Source organism: Phyllobates terribilis, unplaced genomic scaffold (genome assembly GCF_046119375.1).
Source record: "Phyllobates terribilis strain yellow unplaced genomic scaffold, ASM4611937v1 Scaffold_11__3_contigs__length_659146591, whole genome shotgun sequence".
Lineage (NCBI taxonomy): Eukaryota > Metazoa > Chordata > Amphibia > Anura > Dendrobatidae > Phyllobates > Phyllobates terribilis.
In genome coordinates, this window is record NW_027362771.1 from 594,049,965 (window position 1) to 594,075,966 (window position 26,002).

A 26,002-nucleotide genomic window follows, 5' to 3' on the forward strand; every position below is an offset into this window, starting at 1 on the left:
GGTCAGTATAGATGGACTAATAGACCAAGTCCCACACACCGCTAGAAGCCCAAATATTTTTTCAGAGCTAGATGCAGAAATTTTTTTTATTCAATTTGCAACCTGATGGAGGTCAGTATAGATGGACTAATAGACCAAGTCCCACACACTGCTAGAAGCCCAAATATTTTTTCAGAGCTAGATGCAGAAAAAAATTATTTTTAATTTGCAACCTGATGGAGGTCAGTATAGATGGACTAATAGACCAAGTCCCACACACCGCTAGAAGCCCAAATATTTTTTCAGAGCTAGATGCAGAAAAAAATTATTTTTAATTTGCAACCTGATGGAGGTCAGTATAGATGGACTAATAGACCAAGTCCCACACACCGCTAGAAGCCCAAATATTTTTTCAGAGCTAGATGCAGAAAAAATTATATTCAATTTGCAACCTGCTGGAGGTCAGTATAGAAGGACTAATAGAACAAGTCCCACACACTGCTAGAAGCCCAAATATTTTTTCAGAGCTAAATGAAGAAAAAAATTATTTTTAATTTGCAACCTGATGGAGGTCAGTATAGATGGACTAATAGACCAAGTCCCACACACTGCTAGAAGCCCAAATATTTTTTCAGAGCTAGATGCAGAAAAAAATTATTTTTAATTTGCAACCTGATGGAGGTCAGTATAGATGGACTAATAGACCAAGTCCCACACACCGCTAGAAGCCCAAATATTTTTTCAGAGCTAGATGCAGAAAAAAATTATTTTTAATTTGCAACCTGATGGAGGTCAGTATAGATGGACTAATAGACCAAGTCCCACACACCGCTAGAAGCCCAAATATTTTTTCAGAGCTAGATGCAGAAAAAAATTATATTCAATTTGCAACCTGCTGGAGGTCAGTATAGAAGGACTAATAGAACAAGTCCCACACACTGCTAGAAGCCCAAATATTTTTTCAGAGCTAAATGAAGAAAAAAATTATTTTTAATTTGCAACCTGATGGAGGTCAGTATAGATGGACTAATAGACCAAGTCCCACACACTGCTAGAAGCCCAAATATTTTTTCAGAGCTAGATGCAGAAAAACATTATTTTTAATTTGCAACCTGATGGAGGTCAGTATAGATGGACTAATAGACCAAGTCCCACACACCGCTAGAAGCCCAAATATTTTTTCAGAGCTAGATGCAGAAAATTTTTTTATTCAATTTGCAACCTGATGGAGGTCAGTATAGATGGACTAATAGACCAAGTCCCACACACTGCTAGAAGCCCAAATATTTTTTCAGAGCTAGATGCAGAAAAAAATTATTTTTAATTTGCAACCTGATGGAGGTCAGTATAGATGGACTAATAGACCAAGTCCCACACACTGCTAGAAGCCCAAATATTTTTTCAGAGCTAGATGCAGAAAAAAATTATTTTTAATTTGCAACCTGATGGAGGTCAGTATGGATGGACTAATAGACCAAGTCCCACACACTGCTAGAAGCCCAAATATTTTTTCAGAGCTAGATGCAGAAAAAAATTATTTTTAATTTGCAACCTGATGGAGGTCAGTATAGATGGACTAATAGAACAAGTCCCACACGCTGCTAGAAGCCCAAATATTTTTTCAGAGATAAATGAAGAAAAAAATTATTTTTAATTTGCAACCTGATGGAGGTCAGTATAGATGGACTAATAGACCAAGTCCCACACACTGCTAGAAGCCCAAATATTTTTTCAGAGCTAGATGCAGAAAAAAATTATATTCAGTTTGCAACCTGATGGAGGTCAGTATAGATGGACTAATAGAATGATGCTATGCCCAAAAGATTTTACTTCACTAGGTGCAGTAAAAAAATTGGTATTCTATACACAGGTGGTATATCTTGCAACACAGATAGGCTACTCCACTGACTAACACACTCTGCAATAGGCCAAAAAGGATTAGCTTTGCTAGATTCAGCCAAATGCTGTGAAAAAAACTTGCACAGCACTGGCACAGACCTGCCTGGCAAAAACTGATAGGAACTGATGTAACCTAGTCCTGAAAAGGACTCCAATTACAATTAGTCTTTACTCCCACAATCTATCTATTTAAGAGCACAGACCTGCCTGATAAAAGTCGTAGGAAATGCTGTAACCTAGTCCTTAAAAGGACTGCAATCACAACTATTCCCTACTCCCAAGCTATCTGTATATTTGTGCGAAAATTGGCTTGAAATTAACAAGGTATAGCGCACACAGCAACAGCGGTGCCGTCTAACACGCAGCTGCAGCAGTGAGAAAATGGTGGCGACGGGGAAAATGGCTTGGTCTTATAGGGCAAGGACATGTGACATACACTGCCAATCACACATGCCCTTGCTTGTGTGAAAAAAAGCACTTTGCTCCGTGTGTGCGCTGCTGATAGGCTGACAGATTGCACCTCCCCACTGCAAATGCGGGAAAGAGAAAAAAAAATGGAGATCTTCATTGTTCCTGCAGAGATCCATCCCCTGCCCCTCCCCCCGCCCCGCTGTACACTCAAACTGCGTATTAACATTAATTTTCATCATTACTGAGAAAAAATCCAGTTATGATTTTGGTGCACGAACAGTTATCGAACATAACCTCGAACAGCCGAATTTTTCTCAAATTGTTCGTGTTCGCCGACCGGCTCGAACACCGCCCAAAACAGCTCGAATTTGAGATTGGCGAACAGTTCGAGTAGAACAACGCTCATCTCTAGTCTCCACCAACAGGAGTTACAGTTTGGGAATGAGGGTCTACATTATGGTCAGAACCTTCTGCGTCTGGTCCTGGATCCGACTCATAAAGATTCTGGGCATCAGTGCAGATCATTTCCTCGTCTGGATTCACAGAAGCGCTGGAGTCGACCTCTGATTCCCAGGCTATAGTATGAGTAAACAGCTCTGCAGACTCAACCATCTGTTCTACCTCATACTCAGACGGGCAGCTGGAGATTTGGGAGCTGTGAGGAAGCAAGTGCGATTTGGGTGACACCTTTGAGGACTGGAGTATTTGTGATGTTGAAGTTGATGTGGAGGAGAGCCCACTTAAAGGAGCACTTGATATCCATTGAAGCACCTGCTGTTTTTGTGCCTCATCTGGAATTTGTAGCGATTGGCGTGGCCGTAAGAAAGGGATCTTATCACATTGTCCGCTAAAAGAAGTAGACATTTTAGTTTGGCTGGAAGATGGTCTTTCTTCTGCAGATGTTACTGTTGCTTTAACACCTACCCCACGGACACAATCTTTTTTCCCCTTCCCAACACGCCTATTCCCCTTTCCACCAGCAGCAGGCCTTTTTCCACTCATTTTGGTGGTTAACTAATTCACAACTCTGGAGTTGTTTGCACAAAAAAACAATGGATGGTAACCGAGCAGAGCTGAGTGGCCAAACTGTGGTATTAGGCCAAAACTATTGGCTGGGTTAGATGCAGAAAAAAATTATATTCAATTTGCAACCTGATGGAGGTCAGTATAGATGGACTAATACAACAAGTCCCACACACAGCTAGAAGCCCAATATTTTTTCAGAGGTAGATGCAGAAAAAAATATATTCAGTTTGCAACCTGATGGAGGTCAGTATAGATGGACTAATACAACAAGTCCCACACACAGCTAGAAGCCCAATATTTTTTCAGAGTTAGATGCAGAAAAAAATATATTCAGTGTGCAACCTGATGGAGGTCAGTATAGATGGACTAATAGAGAAAGTCCGACACACTGCTAGAAGGCCAAATATTTTTTCAGAGCTAGATGCAGAAAAAAATTATATTCAGTTTGCAACCTGATGGAGGTCAGTATAGATGGACTAATACAACAAGTCCCACACACAGCTAGAAGCCCAATATTTTTTCAGAGGTAGATGCAGAAAAAAATATATTCAGTTTGCAACCTGATGGAGGTCAGTATAGATGAACTAATAGAGAAAGTCCGACACACTGCTAGAAGGCCAAATATTTTTTCAGAGTTAGATGCAGAAAAAAATTATATTCAGTTTGCAACCTGATGGAGGTCTGTATAGATGGATTAATAGAACAAGACCCACACACAGCTAGAAGCCCAATATTTTTTCAGAGGTAGATGCAGAAAAAAATATATTCAGTTTGCAACCTGATGGAGGTCAGTATAGATGGACTAATACAACAAGTCCCACACACAGCTAGAAGCCCAAATATTTTTTCAGAGGTATTGTAGATGCAGATAAAAATTATTTTGAATTTGCAACCTGATGGAGGTCAGTATAGATGGACTAATAGAGAAAGTCCGACACACTGCTAGAAGGCCAAATATTTTTTCAGAGGTACTGTAGATGCAGATAAAAATTATTTTTAATTTGCAACCTGATGGAGGTCAGTATAGATGGACTAATAGAGAAAGTCCGACACACTACTAGAAGGCCAAATATTTTTTCAGAGCTAGATGCAGAAAAAAATTATATTCAGTTTGCAACCTGATGGAGGTCAGTATAGATGGACTAATACAACAAGTCCCACACACAGCTAGAAGCCCAATATTTTTTCAGAGGTAGATGCAGAAAAAAATATATTCAGTTTGCAACCTGATGGAGGTCAGTATAGATGGACTAATACAACAAGTCCCACACACAGCTAGAAGCCCAATATTTTTTCAGAGGTAGATGCAGAAAAAAATATATTCAGTTTGCAACCTGATGGAGGTCAGTATAGATGGACTAATACAACAAGTCCCACACACAGCTAGAAGCCCAAATATTTTTTCAGAGGTACTGTAGATGCAGATAAAAATTATTTTGAATTTGCAACCTGATGGAGGTCAGTATAGATGGACTAATAGAGAAAGTCCGACACACTGCTAGAAGGCCAAATATTTTTTCAGAGCTAGATGCAGAAAAAAATTATATTCAGTTTGCAACCTGATGGAGGTCTGTATAGATGGATTAATAGAACAAGACCCACACACAGCTAGAAGCCCAATATTTTTTCAGAGGTAGATGCAGAAAAAAATATATTCAGTTTGCAACCTGATGGAGGTCAGTATAGATGGACTAATAGAGAAAGTCCGACACACTGCTAGAAGGCCAAATATTTTTTCAGAGCTAGATGCAGAAAAAAATTAGATTCAGTTTGCAACCTGATGGAGGTCAGTATAGATGGACTAATAGAATGATGCTATGCCCAAAAGATTTTACTTCACTAGGTGCAGTAAAAAAATTGGTATTCTATACACAGGTGGTATATCTTGCAACACAGATAGGCTACTCCACTGACTAACACACTCTGCAATAGGCCAAAAAGGATTAGCTTTGCTAGATTCAGCCAAATGCTGTGAAAAAAACTTGCACAGCACTGGCACAGACCTGCCTGGCAAAAACTGATAGGAACTGATGTAACCTAGTCCTGAAAAGGACTCCAATTACAATTAGTCTTTACTCCCACAACCTATCTATTTAAGAGCACAGACCTGCCTGATAAAAGTCGTAGGAAATGCTGTAACCTAGTCCTTAAAAGGACTGCAATCACAACTATTCCCTACTCCCAAGCTATCTGTATATTTGTGCGAAAATTGGCTTGAAATTAACAAGGTATAGCGCACACAGCAACAGCGGTGCCGTCTAACACGCAGCTGCAGCAGTGAGAAAATGGTGGCGACGGGGAAAATGGCTTGGTCTTATAGGGCAAGGACATGTGACATACACTGCCAATGACAAATGCCCTTGCTTGTGTGAAAAAAAGCACTTCGCTCCGTGTGTGCGCTGCTGATAGGCTGACAGATTGCACCTCCCCACTGTAAATGCGGGAAAGAGAAAAAAAAATGGAGATCTTCATTGTTCCTGCAGAGATCCATCCCCTGCCCCTCCCCCCACCCCGCTGTACACTCAAACTGCGTATTAACATTAATTTTCATCATTACTGAGAAAAAATCCAGTTATGATTTTGGTGCACGAACAGTTATCGAACATAACCTCGAACAGCCGAATTTTTCTCAAATTGTTCGTGTTCGCCGAACGGCTCGAACACCGCCCAAAACAGCTCGAATTTGAGATTGGCGAACAGTTCGAGTAGAACAACGCTCATCTCTAGTTCAGAGTGGTTTAACAAGATGGTTTTAATGCCCCTTGGAAGAGACGTGGAGGTCACAGTAGCTTAACAAGATGGTTTTAATGCCCCTTGAAAGAGACGTGGAGTTCAGAGTGGTTTAACAAGACGGTTTTAATGCCCCTTGGAAGAGACGTGGAGGTCACAGTAGCTTAACAAGATGGTATTAATGCCCCTTGGAAGAGACGAGAAGTTCAGAGTGGTTTAACAAGACAATTTTAATGCCCCTTGGAAGAGACATGAAGGTCACAATAGCTTTACAAGACGGATTTAATGCTCCTTATAAGAGACATGGAGTTCAGAGTGGTTTAACAAGATGGTTTTAATGCCCCTTGGAAAAGACGTGGAGGTCACAGTAGCTTAACAAGACAGTTTTAATGCCCCTTGGAAGAGATGTGGAGTTCAGAGTGGTTTAACAAGATCGTTTTAATGCCCCTTGGAAGAGACGTGGAGTTCAGAGTGGTTTAACAAGATGGTATTATTGCCCCTTGCAAGAGACGTGGAGTTCAGAGTGGTTTAACAAGATGGTTTTAATGCTCCTTGGAAGAGACATGAAGGTCACAGTAGCTTAACAAGACGGTTTTAATGCCCCTTGGAAGAGACGTGGATTTCAGAGTGGTTTAACAAGACAGTTTTAATGCCCCTTGGAAGAGACGTGGAGGTCACAGTAGCTTAAAAAGACGATTTTAATGCCCCTTACAAGAGCCATACAGTACAGCATATTAAAAACATAATTCCCATTATTGGAGAGTGGGTCTCCCATAGTCTTTTTCTATGCCTTCCAAGCAAAAGCTGACAAAAATTAGGACGGAGGAACTTGCAATGCCCCTTACAATAGCCATGCAGTACAGCATATTAAAAACATTATTCCCATTATTGGGGAGTGGGTCTCCCATAGTCTTTGCCTATGCCTTCCAAGCAAAAGCTGCCAAAAATTAGGACTGAGGAACTTGCAATTCTGGCAACACAGACCACGGTCACCCTGGTGGTATAGTGGTGGTGGAGGCTGAGGAAAAGGAGAAGAGAAAAAAACAGCCAAAATGAGGAAGCGTATACCCATGTCTGGGTGTGAAGCTGTGCGTGGGAATACACATCCAGAAATAACACAGTGGATTTGACTTTATTTTACTCTGCTGACATTTGGTGGTGATGAGAAGTCTGGCCCAATCCAGCCCTTGTTCATTTTGATAAGGGTCAGCTTGTCAGCATTGTCAGTTGACAGGTGAGTGTGCTTATCAGTTATAATTCCCCCAGCGGCACTAAAAACACGCTCCGATAACACGCTAGCGGCAGGGCAGGCCAGGACCTCCAAGGTGTACAGAGCGAGTTCATTCCAAGTGTCCAGCTTGGATACCCAATAATTAAAAGGCACAGAGGAATCACGGAGCATGCTGGTACGGTCGGCAAGGTACTCCCTCACCATCTTTTGAAACTTTCCACTCCTTGAGAGAGTACCCCACGCCTCAGGGACTGTAAGCTGGGCGGGTTTCAGAAAACTGTCCCAGAACGTTGACAGTGATCCCCTGCCTCTGCTGGATTGGAGTTGTGTCTCTCTTGCCTGTACGCCTTGGTTGTGCAACGATCTGTGACCTCTGCCGCTAGCATGTTCAGATGGGAATTTTTTTAACAGTTATACAGCAAGAACCTTCTGGTACTGCCCCATTTTTGTAGACCTCTCCACCTCAGGAATAAGAGAGTGAAAGTTCTCCTTGTAGCGGGGGTCTAAAAGTGTCACCAATCAGTAATGACTGTCACCCAACATTTTGACAACGCGAGGGTCGCGGTTAAGGCAGCGTAACATAAAGTCAGCCATGCGTGCCAGACTGGTTATGGGCAAGACTTCAGTGTCCTCACCAAGATGACGACTGATCATTCTCTCCTCCTCCTCCTCCCCCCTGTCCTCAGGCCACCCACGCTGAACCGACGGTATGACAGTTGTACAGGTACTATCCGTCTACAGTGCATGATACCAGCTCCTGCTCTTCCTCCTCCTCCTCCTCTCCCTCATTGTCCCCCAATGCACATTGGGATGAGATGAGGTTGGTCTGTGTGTAATCGCCCGCTATGGCTTTTTGATCCACCTCATCATACTCTGGCTGCAATGCCTCCTCTTTATTTCTCCGCAGAGAGCGTTGCAAAAGACAGACAAGTGGGATGCTGACGCTAATGATGGCTTCATCGCCACTCACCATCGTGGTGGACTCCTCAAAGATTGTCAAGATGGTACATATGTCAGACATCCAGGTCCACTCCTGAGGTCTTATGTGTGGAGTCTGACCTGAATGTCAACAGCCTTGTTGCAGCTTGTACTCCACAACTGCTCTCTTCTGCTCACAAATCCTTTGCAACATGTGGAGGGTAGAGTTCCAACGTGTGGGGACATCACACACCAGTCGGTGTGCCGGAAGCTGCAAACGCTGCTGCAACACAGCAAGGGTGGCGGAAGCTGTAGCCGACTTGCGAAAATGAGCTGACAGGCGGTGTACTTTGACGAGCAGATCTGGCTACTCTAGGTATGATTTAAGAAACCGCTGAAACACGTGGTAAAGCACATGAGCCAGGCATGGAACGTGTGTGATCTCGCCTAGCCTCAGAACCGCCACCAGGTTACGGCTATTGTCACACACAACCATGCCTGGATGTAGGTTCAGCGGTCTCAGCCACAGATCTGCCTGCTCTTTCACAGCTGTCCACAACTCACAAGCAGTGTGAGGTTTATCACCTAAGCTTATGAGCTTCAGCACAGTCTGTTGCCGCTTGGCTGAGGCAGTACTGCAGTGCTTCCAGCTTGTAACTGATGTGGTGATATCTGAGATGGAGGCTAGACATGAGGAGGAGGAGGAGGATGATGCGCAGGAGCTGTACACTGTGGGGGCAACTCTGACTGACATAGGGCTCGCAATCCTCAGTGTGGGCAGGATGTGTCCGTCCCAAGGTCCGACTGGGTCCCGGCTTCCAGTGTGTTTACCCAGTGTGCCATCAGGGAGATGTACCGTCCCTGGCCACAAGCACTTGTCCACTTGTCCATTGTCAGGTGGACTTTCCCAGTAAATGTGTTGTTGAGGGCACGGCAGATGTTTTGGGACACATGCTTGTGTAGTGCGGGGATGGCACACCGTGCAAAATAGTGTCAGCTGAAGACCGAGTACCAAGGGACGGCCACCGCCATATGGTTGTGGAAGGATTCTGTCTTCACCAGCCTAAAAGGCAGCATTTCCAATGCAAGCAGTCGTGAAATGTGTGAATTTAGGACTGTGGCCTGTGGGGCGTTGGCTGCGAATTTGCGCTTTCGTTCAAAGGTCTGGGATAGGGACAATTGAACGCTGCAGTGGGACATGGACGTGGACGTTGATGCTGTTTCTTGAGAAACTGCCATAACAAGTGAAGACTGAGAGGAGGGGGCATCTTTGCATACAGTATGGACAGGGGATTGCCTTGCATGCACAACAGGGGGGTCTCTTACATGCACAACAGCGGAAGAAGCAGTGGAGACACCCGCTGACACTGGTCATGGACCCTGGGGTTCGCCCCACAAAGTCGGGTGCTTTGCTGACATGTGCCTGATCATGCTGGTGGTGGTCAGGCTGGTAGTTTTTTCACCCCTGCTGATGCTGGTCTTGCAGGTGGTACAAATGGCCTTTTTGAGGTTATCAGCAGAGACTTTAAAAAAATTCCAGACTCTGGAAGACCTACCAGTTGTACTGGCAACGTCCCTCATGTTGGTGTTACGGGGAACGGTTGACCGCCTTCTGTGTGCGGCCACCACACTGCTTCTTCCTGCCTGTTGGGGTACTCTGCCTCCCTCACCCTGTGTGCTGCTGGCCTCGCTCTGCGTGTCCTCCTGCAACGTTGGGTCAGTTACTAGATCATCCACCACCTCCTCCTCTTCCACTTCCGCACCACGGTTCTACTGCTCACTTCGTGGCAATTGTGTCTCGTCATCGTCCACCTCTTGTGACAAATTGCCAGCGTCGCCTTCCTGTGGCCGTGGCTGCTCAAATATTTGGCCATCGCTACATGGGATCTCCTCTTCCACCACTTCAAGCAAAGCAGGTGAGGGGCCCAAATATGGAAATGGACCAGTGAACAGCTCTTCAGAGTGTCCAACTGTGGGATCAGTTGCTGTCTGACGACACTCGGCATGGTGGGAGGAAGGAGCATCAGGGTGAGGAGGAGTATGCGGTCGAGACTCACGGCTACTAAGACTTGACCATGTGGAAGACAGACCGGAGGTGGTGGTGCCCAGGTGAGTGGAAGTATTATCTGCTATCCAATTAATAACCTGTTCACAATGATCAGTTCGCAATAGTGGTGCTATTGTGTGCTTCCATAGTAATTCGGTCAAGAACTGGGAGCGAGAAGATGTGGCTGTTGGTTGTGGCACATTTTCACCTTGGCCACGGCCCAGTCCTCTAAACGCACCATCACCAGAACGTCCAGTTCCACGAACCTTGCCACGCGCCTTGCCCTTTGTAAATTAAGTAAAATAGCTTACACTCGCACTATCAATGGCAAAAGGGTAATAAAAAGGAGAATTGAACCGTGGAAGAGGAAAACCACAGTTCTAGTTCTCTGTCCTACACCAGAATCTTTTAAACAGATATATTTGTGTCTGAACAGTCAGCGAGACACTCAAACTGTTTTTTTTTTGCAAAAAGGTGGATTACACCCAGATTTGAACCGTGGAAGAGGAAAATAACAGTTCTAGTTCTCTGGCCTACACCAGAATCTTTTAAACAGATATATTTGCGTCAGAACAGTCAGCGAGACACTCAAACTGTTTTTTTTATGGAAAAAAGGCAAAAAAGTGGATAATACAGAGATTTGAACCGTGGAACTACAAAACCACAGTTCTAGTTATCTGGCCTACACCAGACTCTTTTAAACAGATATATTTGTGTCTGAACACTCACAGACACACTCAATTTTTTTTTTTTGGGGGGGGGAATACCAAAAGGTTAATAAGACGGGTATTTGTACTGTCTGACTGAGGAAAAAAAAAAAAGAGCATTTAGATGAAAAAAAAAGGATTTTTCCTGGCCCCTGAGACCTGGGGCTAAGTCTAGCAATTTAGGAAGCAGCACACAGGACAGTAATGCAGCGTTTGCTGGTATAACCACTGCGTCTCCTATACAGCCTGCCTGCCTGATATTTGGGATGGATATTAGTCCTGAGAAGGACTGTTTGTTTTATTTGGCAGGCTTTAGAGACCCTACACTACCTATTTCGCAGTATAAATCTCTCCCTAGCTCAGCAGCACTCTCCCTACACCGTCTGATCCAGAGCGACTGTGTCCAAGATGGCGGCGCCCGGTTTTAAATACTCGAGGTGACGCTGTGCGGCCAGCCAATCACTGTAATGCCCACAAACAACATGGCTGCGGCATTACAGTGACTGGCTGGCAATCCCTGCATGTTCATTGGCTCTGTAAAGAGCGTCAAACGTGCAGGGTGAAGACCCGAGCTCCCGCCCGAGTAACCCGAAAATTCTCGGTACTCGCCGAACATCCCGAGTAGTGAGATGCTCGGGCGAGTACCGAGCAATGTCGAGTATGATCGCTCATCACTACTAATCTTCTTTCCAGTATACTGACTTGTATATAAGGCAAATAAAAAAAAGAGAGAAAAAAACACCTCCTCCACTCCTTAGGCTAGGTTCATACATAGCGTTTTAGCACTCTCTCATTGCTTTCAATGGTGAAAAACGTTGCAAAAGTGATGAAAAAATTGACATACTACTTCTTTAAAACATACAGCAGTTTTCCATTTCAGTAATGAGAAAAGGAATAAGGAGTTGTGTGCATGAGATTTCTGAAATTTTTTCCCATTTGCAAGGAGTGGGACTCCTAGACTGGTGAAGTTTGTACACTAAGTGCAAGGCCTATCAAAAATTGAATGGAGGAATTGCAATACACTCTGGAATACACGTAGAGCAGGGCCTCAGAAATTTTTTTTGTCCCCATTTGGAAGTAGTGGGACTCCTAGACTGGTGAAGCGTATGCAAATTAGAGGCACTCCAATACACCCTGGAACACACGTAGAGTAGGGCCTCATAAAACATTTACATTTAGAAGGAGTCGGACTTCTGTAGCCAACAACAAGGAGTTTCGGATTCGAGGCCAGTACTCAGGGTACAACTGACACAACAAGGACCTTCAGGCATCTGACTTTTATTTTTCTCCAGCTAAGGTGGGCAGCAGTTCCTCCTGTGCCGGTTCGGGGCATCAGGCAGCTAGGAGGCTTCAAACAGATGAAAGCATTTTTTTATTTCCTTGGAGACCTTTGCCCAAAAAAATTCATGAACCATGTGGGGAAAACTTCTCCAACCCATCCTGGGGAAAGAACACCACAAGTCCTTTGTCCATTTATTCGCACAAGAGGTGCATTTGGGCCTTTCTCCCATTGTAAGAATGCATCTTTATTCCTATTTTACACGGAGTTGAGGCAAATCTGAGGCTCATAGGCTGCAGTCACTGCCCCCTCAGTGCTTAAGTTGATTCCGTGGGTCTTTAGTGCCTCCGGGGGCATAATAACTAATAGGCGCATCCGCCTGTCAATTGAAAATGCTGACAGGATGACTGTTGTCAAAATGAACAAGGCCAGGATTGGCTAAGACTTTTCAATCACACCGGATGACAGCAGCAGAACATAAAGCCAATTGAAATGTTCCTTTTTTTTCTGGTGTATTCCCATGGACCCCTTCCCACCCAAAAAGGGTGTATGGTTCATGTTGTATTATTTTTCTTGTCCTCTTCCTCCTCCTATTACACCATATCAACAGGGTTGTCATGCGGCCCTTGCTCCAAATTTTTTGAGGACCATCAGGTGACCCTTGGTCATTCATTTTGCAGGGCCCTCAGTCATAAATTTTGGACGGCTAGAAGGCGGCTTTCACTCGTTAATTTTTGAGGGCCATTATAAAAATAAAAGTTTGGAGTCACAATAATTGTACTGACCTCTACAAATGTAAAAAGAAAAAAGTTAATGGAAAAAGAGACGGGAAAGACAAAAGAACAGAAAAAAATTTTTTCACTGAAACGCTTTAGGCAACATCGAAATGCCTTGGGAAAAATATGGAAATATAGTCTGCGTCCTTGAAGCCCAACTGAACTATATCAAAGAAGGGTAATCAAGAATTCAAAAAAATAAAACTCTATGATGTAAGATATGATAAGGAAGAAAATCAGGTGAGTCTTATGTAAATTATTAAAGAAGAATCATGCACAGACTAGAAAAAAAAATCATCAATAAACAACATAACCTAAGGAAATGGCTAGAGGTAAACTTCTCGGGGTGCATTGACGAAGTGATTGAGGAACTGCCAAATGTCACAGACCTTGAAGTCTTGGCGTACCATGACATAGTACTGACGTGTGCTATAAATAGCAGTATGTAATAAACCATTAGTGTATAAAGTATATGATTGTATGTAAATTATGTCTCCTGGATGACCTATAAAATAAGTTAATTTATCATGTTCTCTTCTCATATGGTTTATTTATCCTGTTGGGAAAGGACGATTTAGAAATGAAAGCCGTGGTCTTCACAGTCGCGGTTGGGTTTGCCTTGCAGGTTGCAGGTAATTCTCTTTTTATTACATTGTAATGTTATAGGAGCTGTCTTTTTTTTATATATATATTTTTTATACATTTTTAGAAATTTTACTTTGGGTATTGTCAGTTGGAAATCATAGGCAGGCAATACAACAGCATCATAAAGCTCATTTATGCTCTCTGTGCCCATGAATTTGCCATGAGTAGGAGCCTCTAAAGAAAACCTAATTTTCTATACCCTAATAGGAAAATTTAAGTTAGTAGTGAGGGGTCCTCTGCTAAGGATTCCCATCTCTTAGGGCTCATGTAGACGAGCGTATAAATCTGACATGTGCTGTCCGATTTTGGATCGGATAGTACACGGACAGCACACCGACCCAAGTTATTCAATAGGGTTTGTGATAAAAAAAAAAAAAATAACAGCATGCATTACTTTTCTGTGAATATTGGATGAGATTCACCCATTCAAATCTATGGGCGCATTATAAAATAAAATCAGATGTCACATGGACGTAAAAAAAAGACACACGGATGAAATTAGGATGGAAATCGTCCAAGTTTTCTGCATGAATCTCGGACAATTTTTCATACGCTCGTCTGCACTTGACTTAGGGAAGGTTCACACAAGCATATAAGAAATCATTTAATGTTTCATCCAGAAAAATCAGCTTACTTTTTTTTTCACTTTTCATACCGTATGCAACCGTTTTTTACAGCAGAAGCTATTAATCATTTACAAGACCATCTACATTTTCCCATCTTACAGAATTGCAATGTATCCGTAAAAAATGGATGATATCCTGTGGCTCCATACGTCATCTGACTTTTTTTGTGCATCCATAGACTTGAAAGGGCAAGTCTCGTCTGATTTTTTTTCACACACACATCTGATCAATAAAAAAAAAAAATCGCTCAGCTGCACTGCCCCACTGAATAACATAGGTCCAAGTGCTGTCCGTTTTTTTCACGGAAATGCGATCATTTCAACGAGCCTTTAGTGAGAGTGGAAAGCGGATACAGTTTAGTGGGCACTATGTAATTCTTAATTTGGCCTGCGGGGGTGCTGCAGATAAAATGAACACTTTTGGTGAATCTAGAAATGAAAAAATAATCAGTTAATGAGCATGGTCCTGTAAACATGCCAGTGTTGACCCCATGAACTAGCAAAACGCTCGTTCTTATTGTAATTTTTTTAATATTCTGGTACCAAAATTTTTATCGGCTGTACATCGTCCAGTGAAAGCAGTCTCCTGTTTTCACTGGACGATGTACTGCCAATGATATGATGCTGTATGGAGAGTGAGCACTCCAGCTAATGATCTTTCTGTTCCCATGAGAATAGGTCGGTCTGGGGAAACAGACCAGTCCAGTAAATGAGAGCCGATGGACTTGAATATCAGCACTCATTATGGTGCGTTGACAAGCCAAAATTGGTACGCCTAAATGCACCATAACTGTTAGGTTTCTTCATAAATCATAACTGAATACTGAAGACTTTTGATCATCTTAATGCCAAAGACTCTTCTAAGAAGTCGGTATTAGTGTTGAGACACCCCCGTAGTGTTCGAGTTCGGTTCGGTTCGTCGAACACCCGTGTGTTCGCCGAACTGTTCGTCGAACTGTTCGTCGAACACCTTCGAACACCGTTAAAACCAATGGCAGGCATACAAAAACACATAGAAACACATAGAAAACACCTTCAAAGGTGTCCAAAAGCTGACAAACTGCTCAGAAGACATAACTAACACATGGAAAAGTGACAAGTACATATAGTCATGCGAAAAGAAAAGAGGTGGAGGAGTAAAAGGAGGGGGAGACACAGATATAGGCATGTCATGCCCTTCTAAAATCCAAAAAGTGAGAAGACGACACGGCCAGTCCGTTCCTGCCCGTGCCACCTCCGTGTCGCCGGGTTTGTGCCAGAGCCGCGGTGGACCCTGACGGCCAGCCCCCCTCTCCCAATACTGGTGCCTGTCTGCTGGTGGGTCGAGCGAGCCCCCCTGTGGTGGAGGCAGCTCTAAGCTTTTTAATTTAAATTGTCTCTCTAATTTGAATGAATATACTTTAAATCCTTTTACAAGTATCTATTGGAGGGCAAGTCTCATGCTAGCAGCCGCGTAATTCCAGCTCCAGTAGCATCCACTAAAGCTGCTGCAGTTAAAAAGCTTTTATAAGGATTGAGCTCGGCTGTCCACCACAAGGCATCCTACCGCCAGTCCCAGCCCCTATGCCTTGGGGTGCCTCCTGATGCTCTTCACTGAGTATCCCGTGGTCCCGAAGCATTTCCTTTGAAAAAACTAAGTGTCCAAACTACAGGTGGTGTAGCTTGCTTAACAGCCGGGATAATCCGCTGACTAGCAGACACTGCTACTAGGCACAAAGTATTTCCTGGGCTAGATGCAGTTAAAAATTTGTAATTAGATACTCTCGCTGGATGCTGGGAAAGCATTCCATAGAGTCTCCTGGCACGCCATATATTATTCTCTTAAAAAGCTTGGGGTAGGGGTCTAGGGGACCCTTTTATAGCCAAAATCACGGCCCTGTATCGCAATACGTCACCTAGGCTGAAGATAATTGGAACTGTAGCAGCCTGAGGGCTCAGTTGCTACAGAGGTATTGCACCTCACCCAGAGGTGTGATATCTCACTCTCAGGTAAGGATGGAATGTGGATCAGGACCCGACACCTGCATGCATTACACCACATTGCCATGGGGCAGGGTGACCAATATGCCCCTGAGATGGGCACGACAGTCCCTGTCCCTGGCTGGAGTGGGGGGAGGGAACACTGAGGAAGGGGAACCCTGTAGTGCAGGAGCAGGGAGGAAGCAGTTCCTGGGTGCATTGAGAAGGGAGTATAAAAGGTGGGCACCATCTTAGTTCAGTGCAGAGAAGTCTGAGCAGAAGTGACAGGGAGCAGGGGCTCTGCATGAGCTCTGCTCCGGAGGCGGGCCTAGTAACAGAGGCCCAGGCCTGGAAGAGGGAGAAGGAAGGAAGAGGAGCGGAGAAGGCTCCAGGAACGAGGAAAAAAGGGATCCCAGGGGTGTGGACGAGCGAGTCGCCACCGCACGCCCGAATCCACCTGCGTGGAGGGGTCAAGCCCAAGGGGGAGACCGGTCCCCGAAACTAGTGGAGGCGGGAAACGACCCTCAGCTAGAAATCGGAGGCTGTGACATTTTATGTGGTGCAGCCCCTCGCTACACCCGCTAGGAAGGCACCACATAAAGTCAGGGAAACTGGTGCCAAGTTTACCAAGAGGAGGCCCGAGGCAGCCGGACAGAAGGGTTGGTAAGAAAGGCCAGACAAAGGACACACAAAGGGGGTCCTGTGAAGCGCTCCAAAGTTATCTGGGAGTTGTCTGAGCCCCTCACCTAGTGAGCACAGTACGACGTGGGCAGCTGTTACCTGCAGAAGTGGTCTGGATAATAAGAACTGTGAGTAAAGGCCCTGGACTGCATCACTGACTCCGTGTCATTACTGCTGCTGCCCTGCACCATCACCCCCATCCTCCGCATACACTGCCCTGAGGCTATACTCCTCCCGTGGGGAGATATGCTACGCTCTGCTGCACCCACAACACCAGCCTCAGCGGTCTGCCCTGCAGCGGCGGTTCACTCTGATCGCAATCCACGGGTGGCGTAGTCGGACATTTAAACATCAAAACCACATAAATTGTTCCGCCACTGGTTTGACCGCCCTGAGCCATGGAACCGGGTCGCCGCCATGGAGACTACAACCACCAGCATCCACCAAAAAGGGTCCGGCTCCGGGTGTCCCAAGGCCCAGGGGGCGCGTCAGAACATTTTCATCACCTTTCATAATCACCAATGGGACAAGGCAGGGATGTCCTCTGTCCCCTCTCTTATACATCCTAGTGACGGAGCACCTGCTCACATCAATTCGCCATAACCCCAATATTAGGTGGATTGAGGTGGGAGGCACCGAGTACAAGTGCTCTCTATTTGCTGATGATGTCCTAGTATATATCACTCAATCACATATATCCATCCCTGCTGTTATGGCTGAAATAGATCACTTTGTTACATGGTCAAATTTTAAAATCAATGCAGCGAAGTCTGAGGCCCTCGATGTCTCCCTCCCCAAATCCATACAGGATTCCATCCAGTCCAACTTTCCCTTTGCCTGGCCCTCACAGGGTATCAAATACTTAGGAATTCCTATTCATAGAGACATCTCCCGTATATGTTATCTCAATTTTGGGCCCTTTATTGAAGAACTCCATACAGACCACAGTTGGCAAGTTAGAACTGAAAGATTCACTACATGAACCACTGGTGTTTTGTGGAAAAGCACATGTACACTGTGTTCCAAATTATTATGCAAAAAGTGTTTAGGAGTGATAAGGGAAGAATTTGTTTGCTTGTCAGTTAAACTCATTGATGGTGATGTGTGTCAGGGCTCTTTATATCACTGTAAGCAATTGCAGACACTTGTGCTAATTAGTTTGGCAGGTGTGTCCAATGAAAGGCAAGACTACTTAAGAAGGCTGTCCCACATTATTAAGCAGCCTACATTTTCTGCCAAAATGGGAAAGAAAAAGGATGTGTCGGCTGCTGAGAAGCAACAAATTGTGGAGTGTTTAGGTCAAGGCATGACTACAATCAACATTGTGCGATGATGAGGATCAAGTGTCTTGGCAATCAAGAAGTATGTAGCTGATTCACAGTACACACGTGTGCGTGCTGATAAGGGAAAATTGAGGACTCTTTCCTACAGGCAATTACGTCAGGTTAAAAGAGCAGCGGCAAAAAAGCCTTGTCATAGCAGCAGACAAGTTTTTGAAGCTGCTGGTGCCTCCAACGTCCCCCGAACAACAAGATGCAGGGTCCTTCAGAGGTTTGCAGCTGTGCGTACGCCATCCTGTCGACCTCCTCTATCTACTGCACACAAGCAGAAACGGCTCCAGTGGGCCAAACATTACATGAAGACTTATTTCAAAACTGTTTTGTTCACGGATGAGTGCCATGCAACGCTCGATGGTCCAGATGGATGGAGTGGAGGGTGGCTGGTTGATGGACACCCCACGCAAACACGGCTACAGCGCCAACAAGCAGGAGGTGGAGTAATGTTTTGGGCTGGAATCATGGGGAAAGAGATTGTCGGCCCCTTTAGGATCCCTGAAGGGGTAAAGATGAACTCCATAATGTATGTGGAGGTTCTCAAACAGCACTTCCAACCATTGTTCAAGTAGAAGAACCGTGTAGTCCACAGCAAGATCATTTTCATGCATGATAATGCACCGTCTCATGCTGCACATAACACATCTGCATCTCTGCCTGATATGGGCATAAAAGGGGACAAACTTATGGTGTGACCCCCATGCTCCCCTGACCTCTACCCCACTCAGAACCTCTGGAGCATCATCAAAAGGAGTGTCTATGATGGCGGGAGGCAGTTCACATCTAAGCAACAGCTCTGGGAGTGTATTCTGTCCTCATGCAAAACAATTGAAGCAGAAACCATCCAAAACCTGACAAATTCAATGGACGAGAGAGTTCAGAAGCTCCTTTCGAACAAGGGGTCCTATGTGCAAATGTATCATCACCTAGAATAAATTTTTGAGTTGAAAACTGTTTGATTTCAGTTTCTAATAACCTGCTAATGCTTATAATTTCAAAAATGACCATTTTTTTGGTCTTTATTAAGATGAAAAGGATGATCGAAGAATGTGGGGGATCTAAGAGTGTGGCAACCCAGTAGTCAGGATTACTTCGAATTCTGACAATCTGAGGGTCATGTTGCAGGTAGTGCAGCAAGAAGGCACTTATGTGTCTTGCGCATCTCAGAGCCCCAAAATTTTTTTTCCGGGCTAGATGCAGCTAAAAATTATTATTAATTTTAAATCTGGTGGAGCTTAGTATAGATGGCCTAATAGAATCAGTACTGCACACTGCTACAAAGCCCAAATTATTTTCCAGCCAAGATACAGATAAACATGATTAGTAATTTTAAATCTGGTGGAGCTTAGTATAGATGGCCTAATAGAATCAGTACTGCACACTGCTACAAAGCCCAAATTATTTTCCAGCCAAGATGCAGATAAACATGATTAGTAATTTGAAAGCTTAAAACGGTTGGTGAGGTGATTTTAACCAATCATCAAGCTTTTACTCTCCCCAGGATGACACAGGGGTAGAAAAGTCGTTTCGGATCCATGATTTGTTCATCTTTATGAACGTGAGTCTGTCTACATTATCAGTGGAGAGCCACTTGCGCTTATCTGTCAGCACACCACCAGCACACCACCAGCAGCGCTGAACACACGTTCAGACAGAACGCTGGCTGCGGGGCATGACAAGATCTCCAAGGCGTAAGTGGCGAGCTCCAGCCATTTATCCAGATTGGAAGCCCAAAAAGAGCAAGGGTCCAGTGACACAGTCATGGCTTCAATGTTTACTTGGAGATACTCCTGTACCATCGTCTCTAGGCGTTGACTATGTGTCAGACTTCTTGTCTCCTGTGGCCTTGCAAAGGATGGGCTAAAAAAGTGGTGAAATGATTCCGCAAACTTGATGTTACCAGCAGATACAGTATTTCTGTTACGGTTTGAGTGCTGAACACTCGACGGTCCCATGGTTGGCAAGTTGGAAATGTGAGATTCACTACGTGCACCACTGGTGTTTTGTGGAAAAGCGCATGTAAGATTCTGCAACAGTCTCTGCTGATACTCCTGCATGCGTGCATTCCTTTCTATGGCAGGAATAATTTCTGCAAATTTACTTTTGTACCGGGGATCAAACAGTGTGGCCACCCAGCTGTCAGGATTATTTCTAATTCTCACAATTCGAGGGTCATGTTGTAGTGCAGCAAGAAGGCACTCATGTGTCTTTCGCATCCAGGAGCACCAAGTCCCTGTTGTGTTGGTGGCGAGGTAACAATCATGCTTCCTTCCTCTGTCCTCTCCCCCCAACCTCGCACAACAGAAATGTGATCAAGGTCTCTCTCATCTGATGCTTCCATCAGTTCGTCCTCCACTTCTTCCTGGGCTCCTGCACCTTCCTCACTAGTTTGGCTGCTACCATGCGCCCTGGTAAAACCATCTCCCCCACCCTCACATGCCTGCCACCTTGGTGCTGCCGACCGTCTGGACCTTGCAGATGTTAGCCCTTCCGCATACAACTCCTCCTCTTCTTCCTCCACCTCTTCTTGTGCCACCACCTGACTCCAAATTCTGTTTAACATGTGCTCCAGCATGTAAATCACCGAAATAGTCATGCTGATAATGGCATCGTCAGCACTAAACATCTTCTTCGCCATTTCAAAACTGTGCAGAAGGGTGCATAGGTCCCTGATCTGAGACCACTCCTCCAGCGTGATTTGCCCCACCTCTGGATCTCGTTGGCCCAGGCTATACGTCAGAATGTATTGCACCAGGGCTTGTCGGTGCTGCCACAGTCGCTGCAACATGTGCAGAGTTGAATTCCACCGGGTAGGCACATGGCATTTTAGCCGGTGAAGTGGCAGGCCCAACGACTTCTGTAGAGATGTAAGTCGCTTAGCTGCGGGATGCGAACGGCGGAAGTGAGCACACAGCAACCATGCCCTCTGCAGAAGGCCATCTAGTCCGGGATAGTGTGCTAAAAATTGCTGGACAACCAGGTTCAACATGTGAGCCATACAAGGCACGTGTGTGACATTGCCCCAGCGAAGGGCCGCACCCAGGTTTGCAGCATTGTCACACACAGCCTTCCCTGGTTTCAGGTCCAGTGGAGACAACCATTCATGAAATTGGTTCTCCAGAGCTGACCACAACTCCTCAGCTGTGTGACTCACATTTTCCAGACATTTAAAAGTAAAAACCGCCTGATGACGTTGAGCCCTACTGCCAGCATAGTAAGGAGGTGTGCAGGATCCCTTCTGCGCAGTTAGAAAGCTTGTGGCATGACCAGACAGGCTTTGGGTGCAGGTGGAGGACCGAGAGGAGGTTGAGGAGGCAGAAGCAGTGGAGGAACTTTGAGATAAAGAGGATTGACGCACAACTCGTGGGGACGGCAAGACTTGGACAGCAGCCCCTTGTCCTGCTGTCACCATAGTTACCCAGTGCCCAGTCAGCGACATGTAACGCCCCTGTCCATGCCTACTCGTCCAAGTGTCTGTGGTGAAATGCACCCTGTCACACACAGAGTTTCTCAAAGAAGCGGTGATGTTATGTGCGACATGCTGGTGGAGCGCAGGCACACCATTCTTTGAGAAGTATTGCCGACTGGGCATCTGGTACTGGGTCACTGCGATGGACATAAGGTCTCGAAAATCCTCTGTGTCCACCAGGTGGAAATGCAGCATTTCTGTAGCCAACAGCTTGCAGATGGTGAAATTCAACCTCTTAGCTTTCTCATGGCTAGGAGGAAATGGTCTTTTACTTGTCCACATCTGAGGGACCGAGGGCTGGCTGTTGTGCTTAGACGGGGTTGATAAGGGTGTCCCCGGCAAACTGCCGGTCTGTGAGGAAGATACAGGCGGACATGTTAGGTTGCCTTGATCCAAAGGTGGTGCTATCGATGTCGGACAGCGCTCAACACCACCTCCAAAGAAAATGATGACCTGCCAATCACGCTGGCTGTTGCGGGTAAAGAGGTGGCAGGTCTGCGTCCCAAAACAGGTGTGACTGCTGTCCCCCCAGTCACAAAGGATGAAGAGGCCGCGGATGCACAAGATGTGGCAGATGGCGGTTGGCCCGGCCGGCTAGGCCGCATTGTAGCACAGTGAGCTTCCCACTGCAACTTATGCTTCATGTCCATGTGCCGGTTCATGCATGAAGTACTCAAACTATGTATTTTTTGGCCTCTACTTAGCATTTGCTGACAAATGTTACAGATAACATGAGTTGGGTCATCTTTATCGATCTGAAAAAATGCCCAGGCTATGCAAGGCTTAGCACCCATGCGACCTGAAGAGCCACCACGACTTGTGGTGAGAGGCAGAGTTGTGTTTTGAGGATGCAGTTGTTGACATGCTTCCAGTACTACGTCTCTGTCCAGGAAGGCGCAACCTGACCTCGTCGTCACTAGCATTCTTCTCCACCTCCTCTGCTGACCTCATCTCTTGGCTGACTGTGGGTTGACAGTAAGTGGGATCTCCAACTCATCATCATCACCCTGTGTGTTATCACACCTGTCGTCCTCAGAGCCAACCTGTTCCTGCCCTGACAAAAAACTAAAGTTCTCGCTCCAATCATGTATTTGAGTCTCATCATCGTCTTCCTCATTGTCTCCACCAACAGGAGTTACAGTTTGGGAATGAGGGTCTACCTTATGGTCAGAACCTTCTGCGTATGGTCCTGGATCCGACTCATAAAAATTCTGGGCATCAGTGCAGATCATTTCCTCGTCTGGATTCACAGAAGCGCTGGAGCCGACCTCTGATTCCCAGGCTATAGTATGAGTAAACAGCTCTGCAGACTCAACCATCTGTTCTACCTCATACTCAGACGGGCAGCTGGAGATTTGGGAGGTGTGAGGAAGCAAGTGCGATTGGGGTGACACCTCTGAGGACTGGAGTATTTGTGATGTTGAAGTTGATGTTGAGGAGAGCCCACTTAAAGGAGCACTTGATATCCGTTGAAGCACCTGCTGTTTTTGTGCCTCATCTGGAATTTGTAGCGATTGGCGTGGCCGTAAGAAAGGGATCTTATCACATTGTCCGCTAAAAGAAGTAGACATTTTAGTTTGGCTGGAAGATGGTCTTTCTTCTGCAGATGTACTGTTGCTTTAACACCTACCCCACGGACACAACCTTTTTTCCCCTTCCCAACACGCCTATTCCCCTTTCCACCAGCAGCAGGCCTTTTTCCACTCATTTTGGTGGTTAACTAATTCACAACTCTGGAGTTGTTTGCACAAAAAAACAATGGATGGGAACCGAGCAGAGCTGAGTGGCCAAACTGTGGTATTAGGCCAAAACTATTGGCTGGGATAGATGCAGAAAAAAATTATATTCAATTTGCAACCTGATGGAGGTCAGTATAGATGGACTAATAGACCAAGTCCCACGCACTGCTAGAAGCCCAAATATTTTTTCAGAGCTAGATGCAGAAAAAAATTATATTCAATTTGCAACCTGATGGAGGTCAGTATAGATGGACTAAAAGAACAAGTCCCACACACTGCTAGAAGCCCAAATATTTTTTCAGAGCTAGATGCAGAAAAAAAATATTTTTAATTTGCAACCTGATGGAGGTCAGTATAGATGGACTATTAGACCAAGTCCCACACACTGCTAGAAGCCCAAATATTTTTTCAGAGCTAGATGCAGAAAAAAAATATATTCAATTTGCAACCTGATGGAGGTCAGTATAGATGGACTAATAAACCAAGTCCCACATACTGCTAGAAGCCCAAATATTATTTCAGAGCTAGATGCAGAAAAAAATTATATTGAATTTGCAAACTGATGGAGGTTAGTATAGATGGACTAATAGAGAAAGTCCCACACACTGCTAGAAGCCCAAATATTTTTTCAGAGCTAGATGCAGAAAAAATTATATTCAGTTTGCAACCTGGTGGAGGTCAGTATAGATTGACTAATAGAGCAAGTCCCACACACTGCTAGAAGCCCAAATATTTTTTCAGAGCTAGATGCAGAAAAAAATTATATTCAATTTGCAACCTGATGGAGGTCAGTATAGATGGACTAATAGAATGATGCTATGCCCAAAAGATTTTACTTCACTAGGTGCAGTAAAACAATTGGTATTCTATACACAGGTGGTGTAGCTTGCAACACAGATAGGCTACTCCACTGACTAACACACTCTGCAATAGGCCAAAAAGGATTAGCTTTGCTAGATTTAGCCAAATGCTGTGAAAAAAACTTACACAGGACTGGCACAGACCTGCCTGGCAAAAACTGATAGGAACTGATGTAACTTAGTCCTGAAAAGGACTGCAATTACAATTAGTCTTTACTCCCAACCTATCTATTTAAGAGCACAGACCTGCCTGATAAAAGTCTAAGGAAATGCTGTAACCTAGTCCTTAAAAGGACTGCAATCACAACTATTCCCTACTCCCAAGCTATCTGTAGATTTGTGCGAAAATTGGCTTGAAATTAACAAGGTATAGCGCACACAGCAACAGCGGTGCCGTCTAACACGCAGCTGCAGCAGTGAGAAAATGGTGGCGACGGGGAAAATGGCTGGGTCTTATAGGGCAAGGACATGTGACATACACTGCCAATGACACATGCCCTTGCTTGTGTGAAAAAAAGCACTTCGCTCCGTGTGTGCGCTGCTGATAGGCTGACAGATTGCACCTCCCCACTGTAAATGCGGGAAAGAGAAAAAAAAATGGAGATCTTCATTATTCCTAAAGAGATCCATCCACTGCCCCTCCCCATTCCCCGCTGTACACTCAAACTGCGTATTAACATTAATTTTCATCATTACTGAGAAAAAATCCAGTTATGATTTTGGTGCACGAACAGTTATCGAACATAACCTCGAACAGCCGAATTTTTTTCAAATCGTTCGTGTTCGCCGAACGGCTCGAACACCGCCCAAAACAGCTCGAATTTGAGATTGGCGAACAGTTTGAGTCGAACAACGCTCATCTCTAGTCGGTATACTCATGTTGAGACATTGCCAGTAAAGAGTGCATGGATAATTCTTCTCTCTAAATTTGCCAAATTGATTGTACGGACCATTTTCCAATCGGCACATTCAGCCAGCAAAAAAATAAAATATTGCAAAGATACTACAAAATCTCTTTAATCCTTTAATTGCCTAATTTCTCCACAGTTCTAGGAAGATTAAAAAACAACCGACAATTTAGAGAGCTGTCCACACAAAGAACCAATGCTGGAAATTTCACGTTCTCGCAAGAGGACTTAATACAGAAACACAAACATCATGAAAGGCCGGTGATTATATTTATGAATGAGAGAAAAGTTACCTACAATGATCAGACAAAATCTAGAATGAAGAAGAACATAGAAATATATTCAGAAGAAGGATCTGGGGACATATCTACATTACCGCCTCAGCCTACAGAAACCATCGGAACTCCAGAAGGATCAGGTGATGGGTTTACAACACCCGAAGAATCTGGAGACAAAACGTTGTCTACCACTAAAACAAGTCCGACCGGAACCAAACCAACTTGTAAGTGTCTTCTTACTTTTCAGATGTTCTTAAACGGTGATCATTTTACAAGTACAAGGTACAAGCTTCCTGTCAAATTATGACCCCACCATCTTAATGGTTAGTTGCTTAGTTGAAGGAGACTCACAGATAAATACCCCATGTGTTGGGTCTCAGAAGGGGATTTCAATTAGCCACCTGCAGGTCTGTTTTCACTGCAAGATAATTGTGCACAAGCCTTGTTAAAAATGCTCATTTAATGATAATCTTGCCTTGTATATAGGCTGCCATTGCCAAT

General features: G+C 44.7%; 1 protein-coding gene across 1 annotated transcript in view; it reads left to right on the plus strand.

Moving 5' to 3' along the window:
- Nucleotides 1-13,539: 13,539 nt before the first annotated feature.
- The window catches only part of LOC141165383 (mucin-17-like), a 49,591-nt gene continuing 37,128 nt past the window's right edge, over nt 13,540-26,002 (plus strand). The window contains exons 1-2 of the mRNA XM_073650976.1: nt 13,540-13,635; nt 25,363-25,725. Of these exons, the coding sequence (XP_073507077.1) occupies nt 13,584-13,635; nt 25,363-25,725 (415 nt within the window). The 5' untranslated portion in view covers nt 13,540-13,583. The remainder of the gene's footprint in view (nt 13,636-25,362; nt 25,726-26,002) is intronic.